This window comes from Typopeltis vanoorti, chromosome 1 (genome assembly GCF_054136105.1).
Source record: "Typopeltis vanoorti isolate ZY-2024b chromosome 1, IOZ_Tvanoo_1.0, whole genome shotgun sequence".
NCBI lineage: Eukaryota > Metazoa > Arthropoda > Arachnida > Uropygi > Thelyphonidae > Typopeltis > Typopeltis vanoorti.
The window spans coordinates 96498927-96525111 of record NC_143549.1 but is presented as its reverse complement, the minus strand read 5'-3'; the positions used below and the strand labels follow the sequence as shown (position 1 = coordinate 96525111).

Sequence of the window (26185 nt, the reverse complement as noted above, 5' to 3'; positions counted from 1 at the left end):
TTGTTACGGAAAGCGAAAGTATTTCTAACCGAAAGTATTTCTAACGGACCCTGCTAATGTGATTTGATTGGCTGCTGTCAGAAAACTAAGTTATTTCATGATAGCGCGTACCTTAGCATTGAGAACTGTACAGCGATCACGTGATAATTTTGTGGTTTGGGCGGGAAAAAGAGAGAGGATTTATGAAATAGAGGAAGAAGGAACCAGAAGGAAAATGGAGAGAGTGTAGGAAGATCGTGAGATGTGATCTAACCTGGGATCGTACGACGTTACAAAGATTTGGAAAGTTGTTCCAATTTTAATGAATCTTACTTTGAACTCATATTTATTTATAGTTTCCTGTCACCTTGTAAAGGAATTTACCCAGGTGAAAGGATAATAATATGATCGAGATTTATCATAAGATAAGTTATTACAGGCAAGAAAATACATTTTCCAGTCTTAACAAATAAGTTATTGAACTCAGGGATACTATAAGTTTTGTGTTGCCTATAGTGGAAGATTATCGAGTGCCTAGAAGTGTTGTGAGAGTTTTCCATAATGTGCAAGTTGTGATGATCATACCGGTAAGAATATCTATTCTATAACTAACGTGTGGTAGTGTTGCTTGTGTCCGGAGAACTTGGTCAAATTTCGTGTTGCTGGAGCTAAGTTTGTAAAAAAGGAGCTAAGTTTGCTGGAGCTAAGTTTGTAAACTGTAATCTAGGCAAGCTTGAATGAGTGATATTATAAAATATTTCCTTGTGAAACTAATGTGAGAAACTTCATTGAAGAATTAGTTCGTGTTTGAATGTGTTATCTCACAATGTATATGTAAATTCAAGACTGAGCCTTTTAAGAACTATTAATCCTCTGATAGATATTGATGATGCCAGCTAAGTGTTTGATAAAATTGTAGTTTATGATTATTCTATGAGACTAAAAAGAATTAAATTTCAAGTGTTTTGCTGAATATTGATGTTGTTTAAAGTGAAACTAAGTTGAAATCCTAACTGATGAGAATTGTGAAAGCCTTATATATAAGTTCTAGCAGTAAATGATATACTCAGCTGAGTAGAATTTAAATTCTTTATAGAATGCATAAATTATTTTCTAATTGTATTGATCTTAATAGAGTTCTTGTATCTTATGTAAGAATAATTTTATGAGAGAATTAAATATCTTGTTTAACTTGATTCTTGTGCTTGCCTAATCTCAGTTTCATTGCACCGCTCATTAAAATACGAATCTTGCAGGAAACCCTATGTATAAGTAAGAAAATTTTGGCCTGTAGTAAGTTCACGTTGCTGTTGTGACTATTTGATGTTTGATTCCTTCACAATAATTGTGTGATTTCAAACATAGAGTGGCGCAGTATAATAAAAATTTCTTTATGTTTGAATGTGGGGTCAATCAACAACTAGCAAATATAAGGTTGGATGAAAGACAGAACCAACAAAACCAAAGGATAGTATAAAAATAATCATAATTTACAATTATGAATCTTTTTTCTAGTTTTTTTTTAAGTTTTGGTTTCATAACTACGTCTGATAGGTATTGGCAATGTGCACAATGAGAAATTAATATTTATGCTAAAAAATTACAAAGTATTTGAAATTAAATGTACTTACCAAATTCTGATACTGTAATAATTTCAGTAGTTCTTTATTGCAATTCAAAATTTGTAAGTGTACAGTGATATCTGTTGCTCATCATAAAGGCATTCTCTTTTTGCTGATAACAACGTCATTATCTGAACCAGATCTGAACAAATGTTGTAGAAATATGAGGTGCAACTGCAACCACAGGCTTGTCGTAATTTGAATTAACATTAAAACATCTTCTATATTCTTCAATTCTAATTGCTGATTTGCAATTTATATATGATATACAGTACGGTGCAAAAATAAAAAAAAAAAGTACTGAATAACTATGAAAGCCTATCGACTCTTTCAAAGTTGAGTACTGTTTTTTTTTTTTTTTTTTTTTTTTTTTTTGTGCCATACCATATATTATTATTATTTGACACCTCCAGGGAGTCCTAAGACTCATCGAGGGAGGGCACCTAAAATCTTAAATTGATTCTTATTATATTTTTCACAAATTTTCTTAACTGTTTCTAGTACAGGAGCTGGGGGGGGGGGGGGTAATGATCTTGACAACTTCTGTTTGGCTAACTTTTTGTTTGTTTGTTCATCAGTTTTCCCTTCATCTATAAATCTTTCCTGGAACACTCGTTAGACTCAGTAAAGTAATTCCTCTTTAATTTGCACATTCAGTTTCATTTTATTTTTATTTTTTTTATGAATTGATACAATAATAGTTGTCTATTTGTCTTTCCATATTTTAGTTTTCTGGTGGTATTTTCCAGTTCAAGTATTGATATATATTAGCACATTCATTCTGGATATTTTTTACTTATTGTTATATCATTTCTTTCTTCCTTCAATAAATGTGGAAATATCATAGTTATATATTTTTCAAAAATATTGTACTGTACTTTTGTGGCAGTTAATTCTGAATGCCAAGGTTACAACTATCAGAGATGCCCAGGTGGTAGAAAAGGAATTAATTAAAAAAGAATTCAAGAATGCAGAGCAGAAATTGGATGATATGATGGAAAAAGACAGAGTAGAAGCAATTCAGAAAGAAGAAGAAAAAGTGAAAGAAAAAAAAGAAGAAAACATGCAGTAAGATTCATTTCTGCTGAAAAATAAAATTACTGTTTTTTTTAATAAATATATAAAATTTATTTTTGATTTATTATTATTCTTATTATTATTATTATTCTCCCTTACTTAAACCTCCTGCACTAGGAGGTTTAAGTAAGGGAGAATAATAATAATAATTCACCCTCTCCCTTACTTAAATCTCCAACTACACACACTACTACCATTAACACATAATGCCATCTACTACCACCACCCCCACATATATCTTGTGAAATGTATCTTAATTAGGTAGTTTAGTGTGGAAAAATATTTGGAGAGGCTAACAGGACACAATATATTGTTGGCTGCTACTATAGACCAGGAGGTGCTTAGAAGATGTGAATGCCATGCAGTGTCAGATTAGTATAATGAGTGCAAACTGAACAATTATTATTATTATTGTTATTTGTGACACCTCCAAGGAGTCCAAAGACTCATCGCGAGAGGATACCCACTGTACAACTCTCCGTCTCCACCACTACCGAACCTCTACTACCAATCAACTATATCAGCGCCATCTACCACCCACCACCATCGCCACAAGTATTTTTTGGCTGTAAATTGCGTGTGTTCTGAAGGACCAATTTGTCTGTTATGCGGGATGAAAAATCTGAATTTCCAGGAGAAAAAACCTTGTTATCTCTGTATGAGAGCGGCTAACTCGCCTTCAATTGAAAAAGTCCATATAAAGATTCCTCCCATCATGACAAGAATCGAACTCAGGCCTTTTCCAATCGAAGGGCACAACGTACCGTCGTTCTTCCAGTTATGAGACACTTCAACTATGGAAACCTGCAGGAAGAAAAGGGGTACATGGAAAGATAGAAATTGAATTTATACAGTTACTACTAGATAATTACCTCAAATAGCACCACTCTCAATCCAGAGGTTTGAGAGTCTTATTCTGAGAGTTGCTAAATGTAAAATTCTCGGTCAAAAAGACTATGTGTGAACTATAAAGCTGTTAATTATGACATACCTAGGAGCAGTGCCATGGCATAAGAAACTATAAAGGAAGAATGTTACTAGTGCATGGGAAATGATCAGGGCTTGTTTGAGGGCAGCTGTATCAGATTATATAATGAGGGACAGGACAGTAAACTAGGTGTGTGTGGGGGGGGGGGGGGTAAACGAATGAGTAGCAATATAAAGCAGGAGTCACGAAAATATAAAATTAATCAGTGACAGAAGCAGAAGAAATAGTTCATTTATGACATGATCACTTTGCAAATGTGTATCATCTGGGTGGTGATATGAGAATTACAGCAAATGAACTGGAGGCACTCATCATATTGAAAAAACATCAATGTGAATACACAAGTGAGATTGAAGCATGTTAGCCCATGTGTTACAAGAATGTGCAAGAGAACTGTCATTGTCTCTAAAGGAAGTATCTCAGGAGTGGCAGTTAAAGTAATGGGACAGTTGGTGAAAAGTAGAATTCAGGAATGGATGGATAGGAATATGATGCTCAATGGTGGGAAGCATGGCTTTGTAAATGATTGGCCCTGCCTTAATAATTTGCACACATTTTATAATGGATACAGCACCATGATACTTTGCCAAGACATTTGATAGAATACTGCGCCATAAATTATTACATACATTGGAGCAAATGGGAATGAATATGAAGCTGTTGGCATGGATATTGGATGGCTGACTAACAGACATGAGATAGTTTTATATGTTAGAATAGCATGCAGGAGAATGAGGGTTAGTGGAGTGCCTCAGGCTGAATTATGGCCACTACAGTCCACTACAGTTTAATTTGTATATTAATGATATAGGATACAAGAGGGAGTACTGACTGTTTGCTGATAATGCAACACTGGGGAGGGCAATAGTTGATAAAGGTGATCTAGACAACCTTCAGAATGATTTAAATAAATTGATAGTATGGGAAAGAATAATGATTGTCTATGTAATGTTGCAAAATGTAAGATTATGCCCTAGAGCAACGTTTCCCAGATTTTTCCTATGACGGAACACTTCACAAATCCTGAAATTTTCACGGAACACCTTGGTTATTTTGTAATGTATTAATTAATAATTAATAATTATTAACACATTGCAATATTAATAATTAATTATGGCATAATCATAAAGAGTATTAGTACACTTATGTATACGGCGTGACATGTTGACAAATATAAAATTACGTTTAAATCAGTTATCAATCACTGGACTAATGAAATCTTGTAGCATATTGTAGTTTCCTCAGGCCAACAACATCATTAAATTAATTTGTGCTGATTTTCATTAACATATCCCATTCTGATCACCAAAAATTTATAATATTATTATATGTACTTACAAGTGAATGCAGACTTTTTCTTCCTGTGTGCTGGTAGTTTTCCCCTCCTTTTCTACATCCTGGAGATCGCTTTGTAGGCTGGAGGTGGATGAATCACTATCTGTTGGGTCACAAACACCTTCAATAGGAGATTTCTTAAGACCAAAATTAAACAAAGTCCCTTGTCTCTTATTCATATTAAAATTTAAATCTGTAGGCCTATTACTTTTAAAAAATCACGGCACTATGGTTTCGAAACAAGCACTTTCACCCTACAATACAAACTTGTGAAGAAAGTATTCAGTATTACTAAATCTTCAATATCAGTGGAAAAATTTTCTTTATACTTCCTTGCTGATTGGTCACTGACATTTGCTACACACGTTATTTTGTTCAGTTATGAGAACAGAGGATATGCCACCCATTGTTGTAATCGACTTGCAGGTAATTTTTATGATCGGTCATGAACAGCAGTATTCCCTTTCTCAAATGTTGAAAGATTTCAATGTGTGAAAATTAATGATAATTCATGAATATTTCCATGTTTAAAAATATGCAGCTTGTTCACTGACATTCGCTACACAGATGTCATTTCCTTCAGTTCTGAGAACAGAGGATATGCTGCCCATTGTTATAATCGGCTTGCAGGCAATTTTTATGACTGGTCATAAACAGTAGTATTCCCTTTTCCAAATGTTGAAAGGTTTCTATGTGGAAAAATTAACGATTATTCATGAATACTTCCACATTTAAAAATACACGGCTTGGTCACTAACATTTGCCACACAGATGTTATTAGGCGTTCTAGGTCTGAGCTTTTCGACATATTCACAAATATTATTCTCCTTAGAATATTTCCACTATAAAATATTTATTCATGAAAAATGCTTAGAAAACTAAAATTACAAATTCCAGGAGAACTTCTCGCAGAACACTTATTCACCTTCCGCAAAACGCAGAACACCACATGTTCTGTAGAACACAGTTTCTGAACCCTGCCCTAGAGTATGAAAAGATAGCATACTCTGTATTATATTAATGGCACTGGATTTAGGACATTGATGAGTCAAGGGATTTGAGAGTGATAGTGGACTTTTCTGGCTCACTCTTTATATATTCCTTAAATCCTCTCAGTCTTACTCTCATGATATTCCTTCTATCGCTTTTTCTTATAGAGCTCTTGCTTAATAAGAGTGGTCATCTATTTCACTTCCATCCTATATGTTGTTTGAATCCTAGGGATACATTCAGGCACTTTTTCTAAGATTCCTATGTATTACTAATATCATGGGATCAAAAATACTATTCTTCTCTTGAGCTGGCCATAATTTTAAGCTTTGTAGTTCAGCATGAAACCTGTCCAAATTTGAACACCTATACAGATAGCTGCTTCCCAAGAAAGTATGACATGATCACTATCACCAACTGGTGGTAAAATAGTCACATTCTTAACTGAGACTCGTTCTGATGTTATGATAAAATCTACCCCTCTTTGACTTTGAATTCCTTCTTTCCCATGTTGCTTGAGGACGTTGTCCTGTATCAACTCAGTAAATCTTCATTCTTTTCATGAGATTTTGCTTCTACCAATCAATGTTTGACTAATTTAAGCTGCCCATAATGATTATCACTTCGTACCCATGAGAATAGTTTGGTGATGCATTTTATCATCCCAGTAGCTGAAACACAGATAGTCTCAAACTCACTGCAGTATAGGACATTTTCTTATTATTGCTTTTGTGAGTTTCTATCCTAACTAGATCATCTGATAATCATTGGTAATACCCCTCTTTTATAAGACTATGGTATGGTATTATTATGGCTGTGGTATCATTCCTCTTTATAAGACTATGGTATGGTTACATCTTGGTTATGTTATCCACCATCTCCTCAACTTCATTTTTTGGTTGAGGAGATGGCGGAAAGGATCCAGAGATAAGTTACCAAGCTGGTGACAGGTCTGTAGAATATCTTTATATGAGGATAGATTGAAGGTATATGTTGCAAAAATTGTTGACAGGTGGAAAGGAGGGGATGTGATAGAAACTTAATAAAACTGGGTTATATAAGATGGTTACAGAAGGAATTTTCTATACATGACAAGTATAGAGAGAGAACTATGAATCACTCTGGGAAATTGAGTAAGAGTGTGGTTAATATTAGTGTACATACTACATATTTTGCTTGGAGAGCAGTAAATAACTGGAATGATTGCCAGAGGTAGTTGTGATTGCTTTGATAGTGAATAAATGTAAACAAAGGTATGATAGTGTGAATAATGGTTAGTGTGGGTTCCTCATGATGAGTCTTCTAACTCCATGGTGATACTGGAATGATGAGATAGCAACTGGAAGTAAAGAAAATCAGTTTCTTGAGTTTTTGAGGGATAACTACACCTCAGACAGTATGTAACAGAGGGCACATGAGGATTAAGGGTCTTGGATTTGTCATCTTATCAGAGGATGTAATTATAAATGAGGTGTCAAATCATCTGCCAATTGGTGAGAGTAACCATGATGTGATTACCTGGGTGGTTGCCAGCAGTGTGAGGACCTCTGTGAGAAAAGGGTATATGTGGAACTACAAGGTGGAGATGTTATGAAGAGCTCAGGAGACAACTTGCAGGTGTAGCATGGAATGAGGAGAGAGAGAGAGAGAAAGAGATGTGTGTGTGATAAAAGCACCTCCCTGATGAGGTCTTTGACTCCATGAGGTCTTGGGGTAATAATAATAATAATAATATACCTGTATAATAATCATAGTATGTGGTTCTAGTGTAAATTATTCTATTTTTTTTTATCTTATCATCCTTAAGTTGTTTTAGACTCACAGTTATTTTAGGCAGCACATCTAAGGCTGTCTGGTATGAGATAGATGCCACCAAGACAACATATATAGTTATATGCTATTATAAGGGTGCCATTAATGTTGCAAGTGAATGTGGTGGTAGATTTGAGCTGTGCTAAAAAAAAAAAAAGTGTTTTTAAATTAGTAATGCAGCTTTTTTATCACAAAATTATGCTACATTTTTTTCAGTTTGGATACAAATGTCCTTCTGTAGTGTTGTTGTTGGAATTTTTTGTTGTTTATATTGTGTTTTGCTGCTTCTTTGTTTGCACTGTTTCTGAAAATGACATCCATAAAGAAATGTATGTTGAAAATGACATCCATAATCATAGTATGTGGTCCTAGTGCAAATTATTCTATTTTTTTTTTTATCTTATCATCCTTAAGTTGTTTTAGACTCACAGTTATTTTAGGCAGCACATCTAAGGCTGTCTGGTATGAGATAGATGCCACCAAGACAACATCATGTTGCAATGTTGCAAGTGAATGTGGTGGTAGATTTGAGCTGTGCTAAAAAAAAAAAAAGTGTTTTTAAATTAGTAATGCAGCTTTTTTATCACAAAATTGTGATAAAAAAGCTGCATTTTTTTCAGTTTGGATACAAATGTCCTTCTGTAATGTTGTTGTTGAAATTTTTTGTTGTTTATATTGTGTTTTGCTGCTTCTTTGTTTGCACTGTTTCTGAAAATGACATCCATAAAGAAATGTATGTTGGTGACACACATTTCTTTCGGATGGCTTTGGTATGAAGATCTAGCTCTGCCTTGGATTTTTCGCAGTGGATGCACTGAAAAATGTGAAAGATTTGTAGACTGTTTGGGTAAACGAGAAAAAGGAAAGCATTAACGTATGTGAAAAGTGTCTTGATAGATTTAGTGATTAGAAATGGGAGCAACAGTAGGGATCATAGTAGAAGAGTTTAAACAATAGCTAGTGAAAATGAAAAGTGAAACGAAACATCTGGAAGAGGGTATTAAACATCTAAAGAATAGATCGATTGAAGAATGAGAAGAATGAAGTTAGTAGGATGAAGAAAGAATCAACAGATTGTAGTATATCATTGTATGGGGACTTGATCATTAAAGGTGTGATTGTGATGACTAATAAAGTGCACAAAACATGCTTTCCTAGTGGAACAATAAAGCAAATAACTGATGTGTTGCAGAAAAGGAAAGACCAGGTGTCAAAATTAGTAGTAGTAGTAGTCATGGGCACAAATGACTTAGTTGGGGGGGGCAGGGGGAAGAATGTTGATAGAGACTTCAGGAAGTTATCAGAGACTTCAGCAAGTAAAGAATAATAGTGTTGTTGGAAATGTTGTAGGCATGTTGTTCAGATATGACAATAGTGAATTGAAAAGGAGAACAAAGATAATGAATAGTGAGATGGCTGAGTTGTGTGAGGCAAAGGGGATTCAATTTCTAAATCTGTAGAGTGAATTTAAAAGAAAGTTGGCATGGTTTAAAGTTCATGGATTCCATTTGAATGGGTTTAGTGTTGGGCATTTAGAAAGGCTGTTGTTTTATGAGAATGCACAGAGTCATGTAATGTAGTAAATGATCAGAGTCTACTTGTGATGCAGGATAGCATAACTACACAGATTGTATGACAGGATGAAGATGGATATGAAGTTGAAGATGTGGTTGCAGCAGCAAAAGGTAATAGAATGCATAAAGATGAAAATGAGACAGGCAGGAATGAAAATCAAATTAGGATTATGGAAATTGGAGAGGTCAGACTGAACAGAGAGGTGTGGTATAGCAGCTAGAATAAAGAATGTTGGTGCTGGTAGAATGGCCACAAAGACACGGGGATTGTTATGCTTGTACACAAATATAAGGAGTATTAGAAACAAGAGAGGTGAGTTTGTTGCATTGATTGAGTCAGTATGCCTATAGATAATTGGAATAAGTGAAACTTGGTTGTCTGAGGAGGATGCGATGTTGGGTATAGAATCAGAAGGATATGTAATTTTCCAGAAGGATAAAAATGTGAAAAGAGGATGGGGAGTGCTGTAATTGATTACAGAGGAATTGTATCTGCAAAGTGAGGAAGTTGATAGTGCATACACAGATTCTGAAGTTAAAATAAACAGGTTAGTATATCTGATAGGATGCTGTTATAAGCCAGGGAATGTAGAGAATACTGATTATGAAATGCTTAGGCACATGTTGGGTGTGTAAAAAGAAGGTGATCCTGATGGGAGACTTTTTATTATTACTATTATTACCAGGGGTGGCTCATGCATAGGCACTGTGGAACTGCAGCAGCACCAATTTTTCTTGATATATAAATATATTTATTAATTTATTTACATTTGCTTGTAATATTTAATTTTATCAACAATCCTATACAATTCTCTTATTTTGTATAAAAAATAATAAAAATCCATCTTGTAGCATTTAGGAGGGTGAAGGACACTAGCAGCACTGTGTTTACCACAATGTCATATTGCTATGCGCACAAGCATATGCATATCATAGCGAGATGCGAGCTATTAGCATAATGTGGCACTGTCCGTTGTGCAGTTCCACTGTTGTTTATATGAAGTTTGTGCTAGTGTTCGTAGTGCTTATCATGTTTACTACATCTCTTTATGGTATATTTGGATGTTACAATTAAATCCTTTAATTGTAATGTCCAAAAATTGTAAATCCATTCCTTTAATTACAATTAAATGAATGGATTTTATTTTTAAGTAATTTTGAATTATACTAACTGCATAATTTTATTGATAATAAACAATATTTTTTCGTGAAACAAAACAAGAAGAATATATTTTATTTTTAAGTAATTTTGAATTATACCAAACTGTATAATTTTATTGATAATAAACAATATTTTTTCATGTTTAATTTTTTTAAAAATTTTTATGTAATTTTGATGTTTTATCCAAACACATATACACTGTACTTACAGTGTGTATGTATATTTTGAAAGTTGCAGCATCCCCACGATTTCAAGCCACAAGCCGCACTGATTATTACGTGACACCTACTGGGAGTCCAAAGACTCATCGAGGTAGGGCACTTACTCCACAACTCTCTGTCTCCACCACTCAATCCACCAACTACAACGAACTGCAACTACACCAACGCCATCTACTGCCTACCACCACCACCACTAGTATTTTCACAGACAATCACAAATATCCAGGATCCAAACCTGCAGCCTTTTAGCTGGAGAGCGGATATGCTACCACTCAGTCAACCAGGCCGACTTTAATTACAGGAATATAGAATGCAAAGGGGGGATAGCGTATGGGAACAAAGAGAGTTTGTTAAATTTCTGAGAGATAAATATCTTAAGCAGCATGTGACTGAAGCAACTAGAGGTTTTAGTGTTTAGGATTTGTTGATAACTTCACAAAATGTGGTTGTTAATGAAGTATTGACACTGCCACTGATTGGCGAGAGTGATCATTAATTACTTGTTTTGGAAGTGGTGAAACAAGAAAAGGTTACTGCCAAAAATGGATATATGTGGAAGTATAAAGTGGGAGATTATAGGAAGCTCTGTAGTCAGTTAGCATCAGTACATTGGGTAGAGGAGCTGAGCAGAAAGGATGTTGACAATGCATGGAAATTCACAGTATCTGACACAAGCAATGCATAACTGCATACCAAGGGTTAAGCAAGTAAATAGAGTAGGAGTGAAATGGATGAACAGTGCTGGAAAAGAAAAGCCTATGGAGGAGGCACAAGATAGTTGGTGGTGATGATCAGATCCATGAAGAGTATAGAGTGTAGGCTAGAAAGGTAACGAGCATGGTAAAGAAAGAAAAAATGCAGTATGAGAGGAGATTGGCTGGTCATACCAAGGTTAACTCAAGGAAATTTTTCCACTGTGTGGCAAGCAAGAGGAAGAATAATTATGGCAGATTAACACTGGTGGATAATCATGGCAGCAGAATAACAGCTGCAAAGGATATAGTGGAATTATAAATGAGCACTTTATCAGCATATATCATACTTGTAAATGATGCTGTGCAATATATAGAAGAGAGGCAAGTATTAGGAGAATTGGAAGTGAAATTATCAGAGATGTATCAGATGTTGGTTGGGTTAGATGTAAATAAGCCTGTGGGGATGGATGACATATCACCACATATTCTAAAAGAATGTGCACTACAGTTGGTTGTGCCCTTGACCTGGTTATTTAATGAAAATCTTGCAGTGTGTAGAATTCCTAAAGAGCAGAAAGAAGGCAAAATAGTACCACTTCGCAAGCATGGTTCTAGGATAGAAGTGTCCAATTAGAGACCAGTCTGCAGTTGTATCAAGGTGGTGGAGATTATTATCATCATTATTATTATTATTATTCAGGTCTGCATGCAGTCAAAAGCCTCATCATGGGAGGTCCTTCTTTGGAAACACAAAGTCTATCATACCACTCCTTAATCTCATTGACCGTTCTTTCTCTCACCACTCTATCAGGCAATGCATTCCACGGTTCCACCAGCCTCCATGCAAAAGAAACCACTCCTCATCATTCTTGATCACAGCTTCCTTTCGTACTTTCCAGGGATGGCCCCCTTGTCATCACTGCTCCACAAAGTGAAAGAACTCCCCAGTGTTCACCCTGTAACTGCCACTCAACAATTTAAAAGTCTTGATCATATCACCTCTCCTTCTATCCACCAAACTCTGCAGTCTGCATTCCCTCAACCAATCCTCATAATTAACATTGTGCAGTCCTAAAACCATCTTTATTATCTACCTCTTCACCCTTTCCACAGTTAATTTACCCCTTCAAATCCTGGGGACTAAATATGAGAACAAAAGCCTAGGTGTGGTCTGATCAGGGTCTTATACAACGGAATGATAACTCTTCTATCTCTGCATGTCAGCGTCCTTCTCAGTATTGCAGGAACCCTCTGGGTTACCTTCACCACCTTTCAGTATGCGCCCTGAATTTCAGTTTTCTATCGATCATCACCCCTAGATCACTCGTCCCCCCCCCCCACTTCCTCCAGTACAGCTCTTCCAATCAAGTAGGCGGCCTCCCATTGATGTATCCCAAACTTCAAGACTTCACATTTTGCTGCATTAAACCAATACTCCCCATTTATTTGCCCATCTTTATTCAAATCCTCTTGCAGGGCTGCCACATCTGCACTATTACTAATAGCCCTTCCCAGCTTCACATCATCTGCAAACAACTGAATATCCCACTGCAATCCATTGACAACGTCATTGATATAAAGGTTAAACAATACAGGTCCAAGTACTAAGCCCTGTGGGGACCTCCACTTGTAATAACCTTCTGCCTCCTTGATATTGCCCCCACCATACACAACTCTCTGATATCTATCAGACAGCCAATCCTGAACACAGTTGACTAATCCGACATCTAAACCCATGTGCTGCAACTTAAATATCAGCTTATCATTTGGCACTCTGTCAAATTCCTTTGCAAAATCCAAAAAAAATTGCAGTGCATGCTTTTCTCTCATCAACTGCTCTTTTCACTTTATTGATTGTGAAGTTTTCGGAGATGGTCTTGATCGGGAGGATGAAAGGCGAGCAAGAGTAGCTAACTTGCAGAAAGAGATAGATGAGCTGAAAGAGGAGGTCAAATGTCTCGCGAATGAGATGAGAAGTATGAAAGATGAGATCAGGTGAATGGAAGAGATGAATGCAAGGTGAATCAGAGCAGGAGTGAGAGAGAGAGAGAGTTATGAGAATGATAGAAAAGGAGAGAATAGAAACATAACATAGCAAATAATGAATAGCATAAGAGCCAGAATGTGTCAGAAGAGAGGATTGGAATATATGGATGCTTGGAGGGCATTTGAGGACAGAGAGGAACTGTATGAAAGAGACTACTTGCATTTTAATGAGGAAATGTAGGTATCTGGAGAGATTGCTGTTCTCTTAATAAGTCGGTGTGTCAATGCAGGGAAACGAATTCCCAGGGTGGATGGTATCAGGTATGCCCCCCCCTTGTGGGAAATGCTGCTTGGGGGAATGGGGGATGACATCAGGTAACACTGAGTCCAATGGAGTCTGGAGGGGATAATGATAGGTATAGAAACAATGACATTTTTATTCTTTATACTAATGCGAGGAGTATCCGGAATAAAGGAGAAGAATTGGTGGTGCTGATAGCCTCAGTTTGGCCAAGGATTATTGGGATGTCTAAGATGTGGTTGATGGAAGATGATATAATAACAGGAATAGAAGTAGCAGGGTACAGCATTTTACAGCAGGATAGGAAGGGAAAACACAGTGGTGGAAAACACTTATCGTAAGTCATCGCTTGCGATAGCCAGTGACACTGATCGATTTGAAAACATATGGTGTGGGGTAGGAGTGGGCAAGACAGGATAATTAGTGAGGTGTTGCTACAAGCCAAGGAGCACAGATGGTGGGGAGCAGATGTTTAGGCAGTTGAGCTTGGCAAGTGCAAGAAGAATGATTCTTATGGGAGATTTTAACTACAGCAGTACAAGTTGGGAAGAGGATAATGCATGTTGTAATAAGGGAATTGTATTTCTAAAATTCTTGAGGGACAAATGTCTTGGGCAACATATAATAGAGGGGAACAACAGGTTCAAGAGTTTTGGATTTGGTCATAGTATCAGAAGAGCTGATAATAACTGAGATACCGAGATGATATCCCCCCCCCGAGTCAGAGAGAAAGTGATAATGTGGTTTTGACTTGAAGGCTAAATAGACATGTATATGGAATAATAAGGTAGGTGATTATAATAGTCTTAGATATCAACTTGGGGCAGTTCCATGGAGGGTGAAATTGGAAGGCCAGGATATCATTAGTGCTTGAAAAATTGCAAAGGAATATTTGTTAGCACCAATAGTAAACTGTATTCCATGGATGAGAAACAATATCAAACAGGAACTGCAGGTGAAAAAGAGGTTATGGAAGAGATATAAGGAGAGGAGTGGAGAGCAGATGCATGAAGAATATGAGACTCGGGCCAGGAGAGTGACTAGTGTAGTGAAGAAGGCAAAACTGGAATATGAGAAGAGATTGGCACTAAGATCCAAAGAAAATCCTAGGGAATTTTTTAGCTATGTGGCCAGTATGAGGAGAAATGATTGTGGAAGAATGACATTGTGGTATAAAAATGGGAATAGAGTGATTGATGCAGAGGACATAGTAGAGTTGTTCAAGGAACACTTTATAGGAGTAAATTGAACCAGGTTTACGCTGGTTCAATTTACGGCAATTCACAATAACACCGGTTGCCTGCGCTTGCTTTCTTACTGTAGTGTGGTTGACTGAGAAACGATGCTAGCAGGCACTCTATTATTTGAGTGTTTACTGAGCTACTACGATGTATATGTATCAAACCTAGTTTAATGTTGAATCTACCTAATTGTTCTATTTAATTTTTTTTACATACATACGTATTTGAATTGATAAAGTGCATAATTACATACCATGTCTGATAATAGAAGTGCAGAAAAATTAGCAGAACTTGGTGTTAAGAAGGCATGGAAATCAATCACACTTGAAAAGAAGATGGAGGTGATTCGAAGAATGGAAGATGGGCAGACAAGTGTTAATGTCTGTAGAAGTATGAACTTAACCTCCATCGACTGTTACTACAATTATGAAAAATGCAGATAGAATAAAACAGTCTGCGCAACAATCTACAGCAGCACTAAATGCAAAACATGTATGTTATAGCAGGGGTAAACTTCAAGAAAAAATGGAAAAATTATTATCATTATGGGTGGATGACTTGAATCAGAAAAACATTCCTCTGATGCAGGCTGTTATAACTGAGTAAGCAAAAACAATTTTTGAGGATCTTAAAAAGACAAATGGAGGCGAAGAAACATTTTTAGGAAGCAAAGGTTGGTTCATGAGATTTAAGTTTCGAAGTAAGTAAGTGCATTAGTGTCAAATTATGTGGTGAGGCGGCAAGTGCAGATGTTGCAGCAGCGGCTGCTTTTCCTGAAGAATTTCAAGACTGTGTAGAACAAGGAAGTTATCCTCCTGATCTCATTTTTAATGTTGATGAGACTGGTCTCTACTGGAAAAAATTGCCATCACGCACCTTCATTTCCTGTGAAGACCGTTCCGCTCCAGGTTTTAAAGCTGCAAAAGATAGACTTACGCTTTTGTTGAGTGCAAATGTCTCCGGAACTTTGAAGCTTAAACCAGTGTTGGTGTAACATTCACAGACACCACATGCCTCACCACGTGCCTTCAAGGGTCTAAAAGCCATGCTGCCAGTCTATTGGAAATGGAACAAGAAAGCTTGGGTTACACAAGACGTTTTTATAGATTGGTACACAAATTATTTTTGTCCTACCATGCTTTGCTTGTGTAAAGAAAATGATTTGCCGGTCAAGACATTGCTTCTCTTGGATAATGCCTGTGGACATCCTCAAAACCTTGCTGAAGTAAGAACACCATTGGATGTCAAGTTTGTTTACGTGCCCCCCCCCCCCCCAAACACAACATCACTTTTGCAACGATTAATCAGGGGATTATATCAATCTTCAAAGCCATAAATGTTCAAAGCCATAAATCTTCAAATTTCCATAAATGTTATACCTCCGTATAACATTTATGGAAATGGTAAGAGTCTTGGACACTTCAGGAAAAACTATTAAAGACTATTGGCAGTCATTCGATATTTTGAAGGGCATTGACAACATCGAGGCAGCTTGGAATGACGTGTCAGCAAAGTGTTTAAAAGGAGCATGGTGAAAACTTCTTCCAGCATTTATGCACAACTTCGAGGAATTAGAGTAAGAGGAAAATGTTATTGAAGATCTTACCAAGCTTGTGTGAGAGGTGAGATTGTACGATATTGCAGCTGAAGATGTGACAGAAGTCTTAGAGAGCCATGATAAACTGCTTTCCAATGACGACTTAAAAGAATTAGTCGAACAATTAAGTCAACATCCAAAGGAGTTGAAAGAAAACGAAGAAGGTCCTCTGAGAGATATGAAAATGGTGATTTACAGCATATCCTTGTAAGCATAAAGACATTTACTAATGAACTCTGTGAAATGGACCACAATTGGGAACGGAGTGCGAACGTAAAAAGTAGTGTAATTGCATCTATTCGACTTTACACTGAACTGCTTAAAGAAAGAAAAAGAAAATCTAGGCAGCTAACACTGGATACTTTTTTTTTAAAAAAATGCAGGTGATCCAAACCAGGAACCATAGAAATATGTAATATCTTTTCGAAGTTTCATATTTTTTTGTATATAATTTTGTTTTGTTTTCGTTATTAACAATTTTATTTTAACAAATATGTATGTATTATCAAAGCTTCAAATATAATAATACACATACTTCGTATACATATCTTTTGACTGCACGGAACATAACTTCATACTTCCCATTAAAATTGGGTTCGTTGTATGCCGATTCAGTTTACACCTGTTTTTTCAGGAACGGAACTGCAGCATAAACCGAGGGCTGCCTGTATTTCATCCTGGAGAAATAAGTTTTAATACTAGAGGGATGGGGAAAGTTCAAGGTTTAAAGGTGCAAGAGGAGAGTGTTTTCCAGATAATGAGTACTCTGGATACCAGTAAAGCTGTGGGACTGGATGGTATTTCACCACGGGTTTTGAGAGAATGTGCTAAAGAACTAACAGCTCTATTGACCTGGCTTTTCAATGAAAGTCTGGCTATGGGAAAGATACCCAAGGAATGGCAAGAAGGTAAGATAGTGCCATTGCATAAGGAATGCTAGCAGACCGGAAGTGTCAAATTATAGGCCAGTTTGTGTTTCATCAGTAGTTGTTAAGATCTTGGAGAAATTAGTGAGGGACCATATACAGCATTGGGCAGATGAGGGTAATGTTATCTGTGAGAGTCAACATGGATTTGTTAAAGTATAGGAGATATTGGTTAGGATTAGAATATACAAGATTGGGTTGATAGACTTAGTATACTTTATGATTGTCAGCATGGGTTTGTGAAAGATAGTTCCTGTTTTATAATAGGGTAACAAGTGTGGTAGATAAGGGCTTTGCAAAATATTCTGATATTCTTGGGCTTTGCAAAAGCATTTGATAAATTACCACATGATAAGTATATTGGTTAGATGGATTGAAGATAGGCTCTCTGAACAATATTAGCAGATTGTGTATAATGGAGCAGTGTCTCATAAAAGAAGAGTAAGCAGTGATGTGCCCCAGGGTTCTGTTCTTGGGCCCTGCTGCTTAACTTGTTTATAAACAATATATCATGTAGATTGATTGAGCATCTTCATTTGTTTCCTGATGATGCAAAGTTGGGAGAATTATAAGTAACACTGTGATGTTAATTCCCTTAAGAAAATTTGAATAGACTTTCGATTTAGACAAGGAGTGGAGTTGTAGTAGTTTTATACCTGTAGTTTTAATATTAATAAGTGCAAGGTGTTGCATTTTGGATGCAGAAATATAAGTCTGTGTACCATATTGACAGTGCCATACTGCTATAAGTGGATGAGAATAGAGATTTGGGAGTGAAGGTTGACAGTAGACCAAAGTTTAGAGGGTATATTGCTAATGACCGAAATTTAGAGAGCATATTGCTAATACTGCTGTTATGATAAGAAGTACTCTAGCATGTAGGGATAAGGAAGTGGTTGTGCTGCTATATAAAGCACTGGTCATACCACACTTATACTACTGTGCTCAAATCTGGTCACCTAGTTTTCAGTGTGATGTGGAAACATTGGAGAGGGTCCAGAGACGAGTGACTAGGACAATATCTGGACTTTGGAATGCTGGCTATGGAGAGAGAGAGAGATAGGTTGAAGAAATGTGGATTGCAGAGTTTAGTGGATAGGAGAAAAAGAGGTGATATGATAGAGACATTTAAGTTCGTAAGAGGATTTTATCGGATTAATACAGAGAGGGGGGGGAACCAGAGGCCATTCCTTGAATTTATGTTAGAGTGTGCAGTCAAAAGGTTGTGAGGAATAGATTTTTTTTTACATGGAGAATTATCAGTGAATGGAATGCATTACCGAAATGTGCTGTTAATGCAAGAAATGTTGCAGATTTTAAGAGTCAGTATGATGAGTGTGTTGTCAGTTGAACGAACCTCCCACTATGTGTCTGCCTATTCCATGCATGGTGCAATAATAATAATAATAATAATATCAGAGACTGAGAAGAAGGTGAAAATAAAATTTAGAGGTAGAGTAATCATCAAGGGAATTTTAACTCAGGACACATAAACAGGATGGAGGAGAGTACATTTGGTCTTGACTCAGGAGGTGGCTTTAATTGAGAAGGAATGCGGCCACCTGTCTTATCAACAAGTGGTCAAGTATATGGAGTTTTTGGTTAAGAGGAGTATACATGGAACTACAGAACAACAGGCCATTATGGTAATCTTAGCAGACATCTTGAGGTAGCATACCATGGTATCACAAACTGCAAAGGAAGAAGTTATCAGTGCATATAAACCTTGAATGGGACACATTCAAGGTTTATATGAGGGAGACAAGCAGTGTCAGAATGCATTCATAGGCCAGAACATATATTCAGGGTGTTTCTAGGGTGTGCTACACACCCCAGAAATTCATTAAAAAGTAATTTTTGAGTAGTTATTAATTTTAAATAGTCACGAACTGTTACATATATCATGTCGTTCATGGGATGATTGTCAATCAAATAAGGTGAGCATTGCCGTCAAAACTTGCATTGACTAGTCATTTATGAAGTGAAAGAAATGCAATGAGGACCATTTGTTAAAAACATGCATTTTTAACAAATAAAGGTGAGCAGTGGCCAAGCAATACACAAACAGGAGCATGTTCACTGACTGAAATTTTATAATCTCCCAATGTACTTCCTGATGTAACTTTCTGATGCAACCTCCCTGCACTCAGTAGTAGTGTGCAATTAATCCATTGCTGCTTTGAAGCCAGAGATGACTTCTTTTCAATGGAAATGCCTGTTTGATTTGTTATTCACTTCCCAAAGAAGCTTATTTCTTCAACATTAATTATAATGTTGTGATATATTTTCATTTTTTTTTCTTTATTTTCCGTAATCAATCATAGTAGTGAGCAGCAGTGAAAATTGATTTTTAGTAACTTCCCTATACTCTTTTTGATCATTTTGAGATTATGAAATGTATTGAATTTCTTAAATCAATCCATGCTAACCACTGCTAGTAGTGAATGACTGTATCACCTTCATTTTCTGCCACTTCTTCATATAAATTCCTTTTTCTGAATTATTGCCATGGTCCAAGGACAGTTGTATTTTGGTGTTTGAGCTTTGTGACCAACAAACATGCCATTTTCTCCAAAGTATCTGACAAAGCTTTAATGATTCTTGCAGTGATCTTTGGACTATTTTAAACTTTAAAAAAAAAAAAAAACAGGAACAGTCTCAGAAGAGTGGAAAGAAGGAAAAATAGTGCTATTGCACATAAGGGCAAATCCAAGTCAGTAGTGTTGAACTATAGGCCACTGTGTATAAGTGTAGTGGTGAAGGTGTTAGAGATAGAATGCAAACCAGGACTGATGAGAATGGTAATCTTGATAATCTGAATTTGTTGAGAAGAGGTCATGCTTCAGTAATTTGATTACATTTTATAATAGAGTGACTAGTGTGTTGATAGAGAAGACACTTATACTGTGATGTATTTGGATTTTTCTAAATCATTTAATTGAGTACCATATGATAAGTTACCACTGAAATCAAATAGAATGGAGATGAATAATCTGATAATTTGATTATAGGGATGGTTGACTGATAGGAGCCAGCAGGTTGTGTATGGGGATGCACTCTCCTGAAAAAAGATGGCAGGTGTGGTCCTAGAAAAGTGGGGTACACTTGTCTGGGACCACTATTTAATTTATATATCATTGATATAGTCAGGATGTGAGAGGAGGTATTCTTGTTGATGATGTTAAATTCTGATGTGATATTGTTGATGATACTTGTATAATATTGTTAGAAGAAGATTTAGATCAGCAGGTGCTTTCGAATGAAGAAAAGGGATGTCATTTCAGTGTTGTTATGTATCACTTTGGCCATAGAAGATGGGATGAGGTTTATCACATTGGAGAAACTTGGCTTCAGGAGGTGGAAGAGGAAGTAAGGGATCTGGGGATGGATAGGGAACTGAAGTTCAGGGGAACATATCGCAAAAGTTGAATGAATTACTCAGAACTCAGAAAATTGCTTCCATAATGCAAAGAATCCACAAGTAGGTTTAAGGATTTTTCTACTTTTATTAATTTTATTTATTTATTTATTATTTAGTTTATATTTTTATTATTATTTTTCTGCATAGTCCTGAAACCCTACTCTAGAGATCAAACATGGAACTTTTTTTAGAAGCCACTTCCAGCCTACGGTAATTGGAGCCATGATCTTACACTAAGTAATGAAATTCATACCTGATTGAAACATAAGTTGGTGAGAGAAGAGGATAATGGATGATGTGAGAACAAGAGTTCATCCTTGGAAACAGTACAAAGGTCAGAGTAAGGAAGTGAAAAGAGGATTTTTTTTGTTTGTTTGTTTGTGGGCGGTGAATGAGTTGAATTCATTGTCAAAGTGGGTGGTAAGTTCTCTAACACAGAATATTATTATTTTTTCTGAACTTCCTGGAGTCATAAGACTCATATATACCATGATATAATAGCTACCATGGTCTGTGAGTATCTGACCTATTGAGATGAGTCTTCAGATGCCATGGAGGCTCAGAAGTAATACTAATTATTATACAGAAATCTCCATAAAATCCAAAGTTCATTTCAGGAGACTTACACTAACCATCATTCATACAATACCTATTTTATTTTTCCTTAAACTCATTCACTAAGAAAGCCCTCAACCTCTGGCAAACCATTCCACTCATTGACCATTCTTGAAGCAAAAAAACTGAACATCCACACACTTTATAGCTACAGCCTTGCAAACAACTTCCATAGGTAACTCTTTGTTTTTTTCTCTCTCTCTTGTCTTCATTTGGAAATTTTCTTCAGCTTCTATTCTGTAAAACATCTTTAGTTTCTATCATGTTTTTACCAACTTATATGTTTCTATCATATCCTTTTTCTGCCAATCAGCTAAACTTTGTAACCCACAATTTGTCACTTTGACCTCAGAAACAGCATTCACAAACCAGCCACCATTTGGACACTTATCTATGTATTCTTTCCAACATTTCCATATCACAAAGAAATCCAGTCAACCAAATCAATGCATGGTAGTCTAGATGCTCTTATAAAAGGGGTATAATATTCTCCTTATCTCTTCTTGCAAATATCTACCTTTAGCATCTAACTGATTCTTTAAGTTGTTTTGTTCACTTTTGCAATATGTACTCTAAACTTGAAATCTAAAAATTTTTTGAAGTGCAATTCCATCAATATAATACACAGCTTGTAATCTTTTCATCTGAAACTACAAAACTGAAATCATGAGCAGTCTGCTAGCAGAGCTGATGGTTTTGGTGTGAGTCAGTTGGAGAGACAGTTGCTAGGAGGAAAAATAACTTCAGTGAACTGAGTATCTCATGATATAAGAGGTAATATAGAAAAGCAGAGAAGTAAGATAGAAGAGCTTGTGAACAGAGAAGTGAGTAGTGTGAATGAAGAGAATGAGAGAGCAAAAAACACAAGACAGATAAAGGGAACGAGCCAGGACAGACAGGGAGACACTGCATGAGAAGTGTGAATTCTGGATTTAGAAGTGAATGTACGAGTGGACAAGAAAATCTGGAGATAGCCCGGAATATGCAGAGAGTCCTGAAGATATTTTCAGGCGCAAACTTTGTTTGCTCTCACTGGGATAAAGGATTAAACTAGATTTATTATAGTCTAACCTAGTGAAAAATAAACTTTCAATATCTTTCTCTAAATCCAGAGTAATTTAAAAAAAGGTGGTAAACCTTTTGGCAACTTCTATAGGTAAAGATGACCTTGCTACTGCTTCTGCCTGGTATCTCCAACTCTGGGCCTGGCTCCCACTGAAGAGACCTCAATAAAGGTCGAAACTAGTCTGGGTAGTGGCCAATTCCTTAATGCATAACAGTATACATATCTACAAGGAGATGTGTTTTGCATTATGGGAGATATTGGGATAGGAGTATTGGTAGCTTGCTCCACCTTTGCTATGAGTTGCCCTGGTGTTGCACTACTTACCCAGGTAAGATAGTACAACACTATATTCAGTCCTGAAGATATTTTCAGGCGCAAACTTTGTTTGCTCACACTGGGATAAAGGATTAAACTAAATTTATTATAATATTATGTCTGGTGCAGAATTGCTGGTGAGAGAGGAATAGCCAGAGATTGGCCAGAAAAGTTATATTGGAGAAGTGGTGTCCATGGGACTTGTTATAGAACTACAAGTAAGACGCTGTTATGTGTGTATACGAATTATTATTATTATTATTTATAGCGGTACTCCACTGAATCAAAAGACTCCTCACAGGAGATTCCGACTATCCATTAACACAATACCTATCATATATTGCCTGAAAACTTATTCACTATTAAGTGTTCATAACCACTTCTGGCAATCCATTCCTCTTATTCACCACTCTTCAAGTAAAGAAACTACTCCAACAAATTAACAACCATTGTCCTTTGCCCACACTGCCAATTTATTTAAATTGTCCTGAAAGATATCCATATCACCTTTATCATCTATTGCTCTCCTCAGTTTTGCATCATCAGCAAACAGCTGGAAATCCCTCCTCAAATCTTCTTATTCCAATTCAGCTGCTGCTGAATTAATGATCTTCAGGAGCTTCCATGTAATAAATGGCTTTGAATAGCCAGGAGTTCTGACAGCTGGTTATATCATTAATGTACAAATTAAAGAGTAGTGATCCTAGTACAGAGTCCTGGGGGACACTAGTCACCCTCATTTGCCTTGATTCCACTCCACCATACACCACCCTTCGATGTCTGTCTATCAGCCATCTCCCTATTCATGCCACCCACTTCATATCCATTCCCATTTGCTCCAATTTATGTAATAATTTTCCATGCTGTATTTTGTCAAATGCCTTTGCAGAGTCCAGCAGTATCGTAGTGCCATTTCCTTTATCAAATTTCAGTTTCCTTTTTATAAAATGTGATTAAAGTACTGAGGCAGGACCTACCTTTTACAAAGTCATGCTGCCCCTGTATAGAGCATCATATTCATATCCGCCCATTCCTGACTTTTACTTTTAACCAACTTTTTCAACACTCACTACTCCAGAGATACTACGTGGTTATCCACCCATTCCTGACTTTTACTTTTAACCAACTTCTTCAACACTCACTACTCCAGAGATACTAAGTAGTCTTTAATTTATTACCTCTGTCTTGGAGCTACCTTCATGTAATGGAACTATCTTACTCTCTTTCCATTCCCTTGGAACCTTGCCAGAACTGAGACTTAAATTAAACAACTTTGTCAGATGCACTACCAGTTCACTTGCACATTTTCATAGCACATGAGCCAGCATACCATCCAGACCCACTGCTGTACTCACATTAATATTTTTCAATATATTGAGTACCTTCAATTCATCTACCTCAATTCTGACATCTATCATGTCAGTAACAAAGTCACAACCTTGATGATATACACTTGTAAAGTGATCACTTTATAACTGAACTATTTCTTCTGCTTCTGCCACTTTCTTACATTCAGCATGTAATAAAGTCATCTTTTCATAATCTGACATTCACTTCTTTCTCTTGCTATATAGCAAAATAACTCTTTTGGATTTACTTTGGTCTGCTTAGCTAATTTTCTCTCAAAATCTGATTTAACCTTCCTTGTCATACTTGTTACCCTTCTTGCTTGTGCTTTATATTGTGCTCATGAGCATGCTGTTCACCTTTTTTGTTTATATTCCTTCCACAATGCTTTCTTTTTTTGCAGTTCCTACTTTATATTGCTACTCATCCACTTAATCCTACTCAGTTTATCCTCTTGATCCTGGGTATAGAGTCTGATACTGCCTTACTCAAACATTCCCTGACTGCTTTCCATGCGCTAACTATATATCATGATATTCATGATATGTAGCTTCTTATGCCATGGCACTGCTCCAAGTTACTTCCTAAGTTTGGTCAAAATTAAAGATACCAAGAAATTATATACTTGATTTAATCCTTTATCCAAGTGTAAGCAAACACTTCTGCATTACTTTAATCCTAGCATCACCTCTGGGTCTGGCTCCCACTGACGAGACCTCAATAAAGGTCAAAACCAGTCTGGGTAGTGACCCTTCCCATAATGCATAGCATTATACATACCAGTAAGGATATGTGCTTTGCATTATGGGATACTAAGGCAAGTAATGTGAAGTCATTAGCTTCTATATACGAGTTGCCCTGTCCTGATTATATTTTAGGTGCAAACTTTGTTTGCTTACACTTGGATAAAGGATAAAACCAAGTATATAATTTCTTGGTATCTTTAATTTATAGTATAACCAAGTGGAAAAACTTTCAACAAAAATTACTAACTTTGTGGTTCACATAAATGCCAGACCGAAATAAAGAGAATGAAATTGTTCATTGATCAGCTCATCCACCCAAAAATTGTTGGAATAAGTAAGACTCGATTGCAAGGAGGACATCTGACAGGAATAGAGATGGAAGAATGTGATGTTTTACATGAAGACAGACCCAGCAGAAAAATAGAAGTGCTGGTGATGGTAGCAGAGGATTTATTATACCAGTTCCAGATGGAGCTGCAAGATATAAATGGTGGTGGTTTTGAGGCAGTATGGCATGTAGTGAACAAAATGAAATATTTAGTTAAGTATCGCTGTAGACCTGGTAAATGCAGAGAGGCAGAGAGTAGTGAGAAGGATATACATATATATATATATAGAGAGAGAGAGAGAAAAAAAAATTATCCTTTCAAATAAGAAAATAATGATCATTATGAATTACTTTAATTATGGTAATATAAATTAGCGTGAAGAAACAGAATCCAGAGGCAAAGAGAATGAATTTCTGGAATTTTTGAGATATAGCTACTTAGGCAGTATATGACAGGTGTTAAATTAGGAAAAATGACTATGAAGTCATTCACTTGGGTGGTGGCCAGCCATGTGAGGACTTCTGAGAGAAGGGATATATGACAATCTGTAAGGCTGGTGATCATGACAAACTTAGGATATGGCTTGTAGTTTTATCTTGGAATAAGGAATCGGTTGATTGGAGATTAGTGCTGTTGAGTCCTGTTCAGGAACTGTCTGGCAAAAGCAATATCTGAATGTATTTCAAAGGTCAGGAGGTTACATAAGCCAGGTCTAAAATGAATGACTGAAGAACTTAGGCATGCAATAGAAGAAAAAGACAAAATGAAGACAGTGCTAGATGAATGGCAATAATCAGTTTCAAAGGAGTACAAAGAGTAAGCAAGATAGGTAATTCACTT

The 26185-nt window shown here is 36.4% G+C and overlaps 1 protein-coding gene across 1 annotated transcript in view; it reads left to right on the top strand.

Annotated features, from left to right (window-relative positions):
* LOC150110236 (cilia- and flagella-associated protein 45-like) overlaps positions 1 to 26185 on the top strand; it is a 168219-nt gene that overhangs the window by 87352 nt on the left and 54682 nt on the right. Inside the window, exon 6 of the mRNA XM_090392294.1 lies at positions 2491 to 2669. Within this exon, the coding sequence (XP_090248420.1) occupies positions 2491 to 2669 (179 nt within the window). The remainder of the gene's footprint in view (positions 1 to 2490; positions 2670 to 26185) is intronic.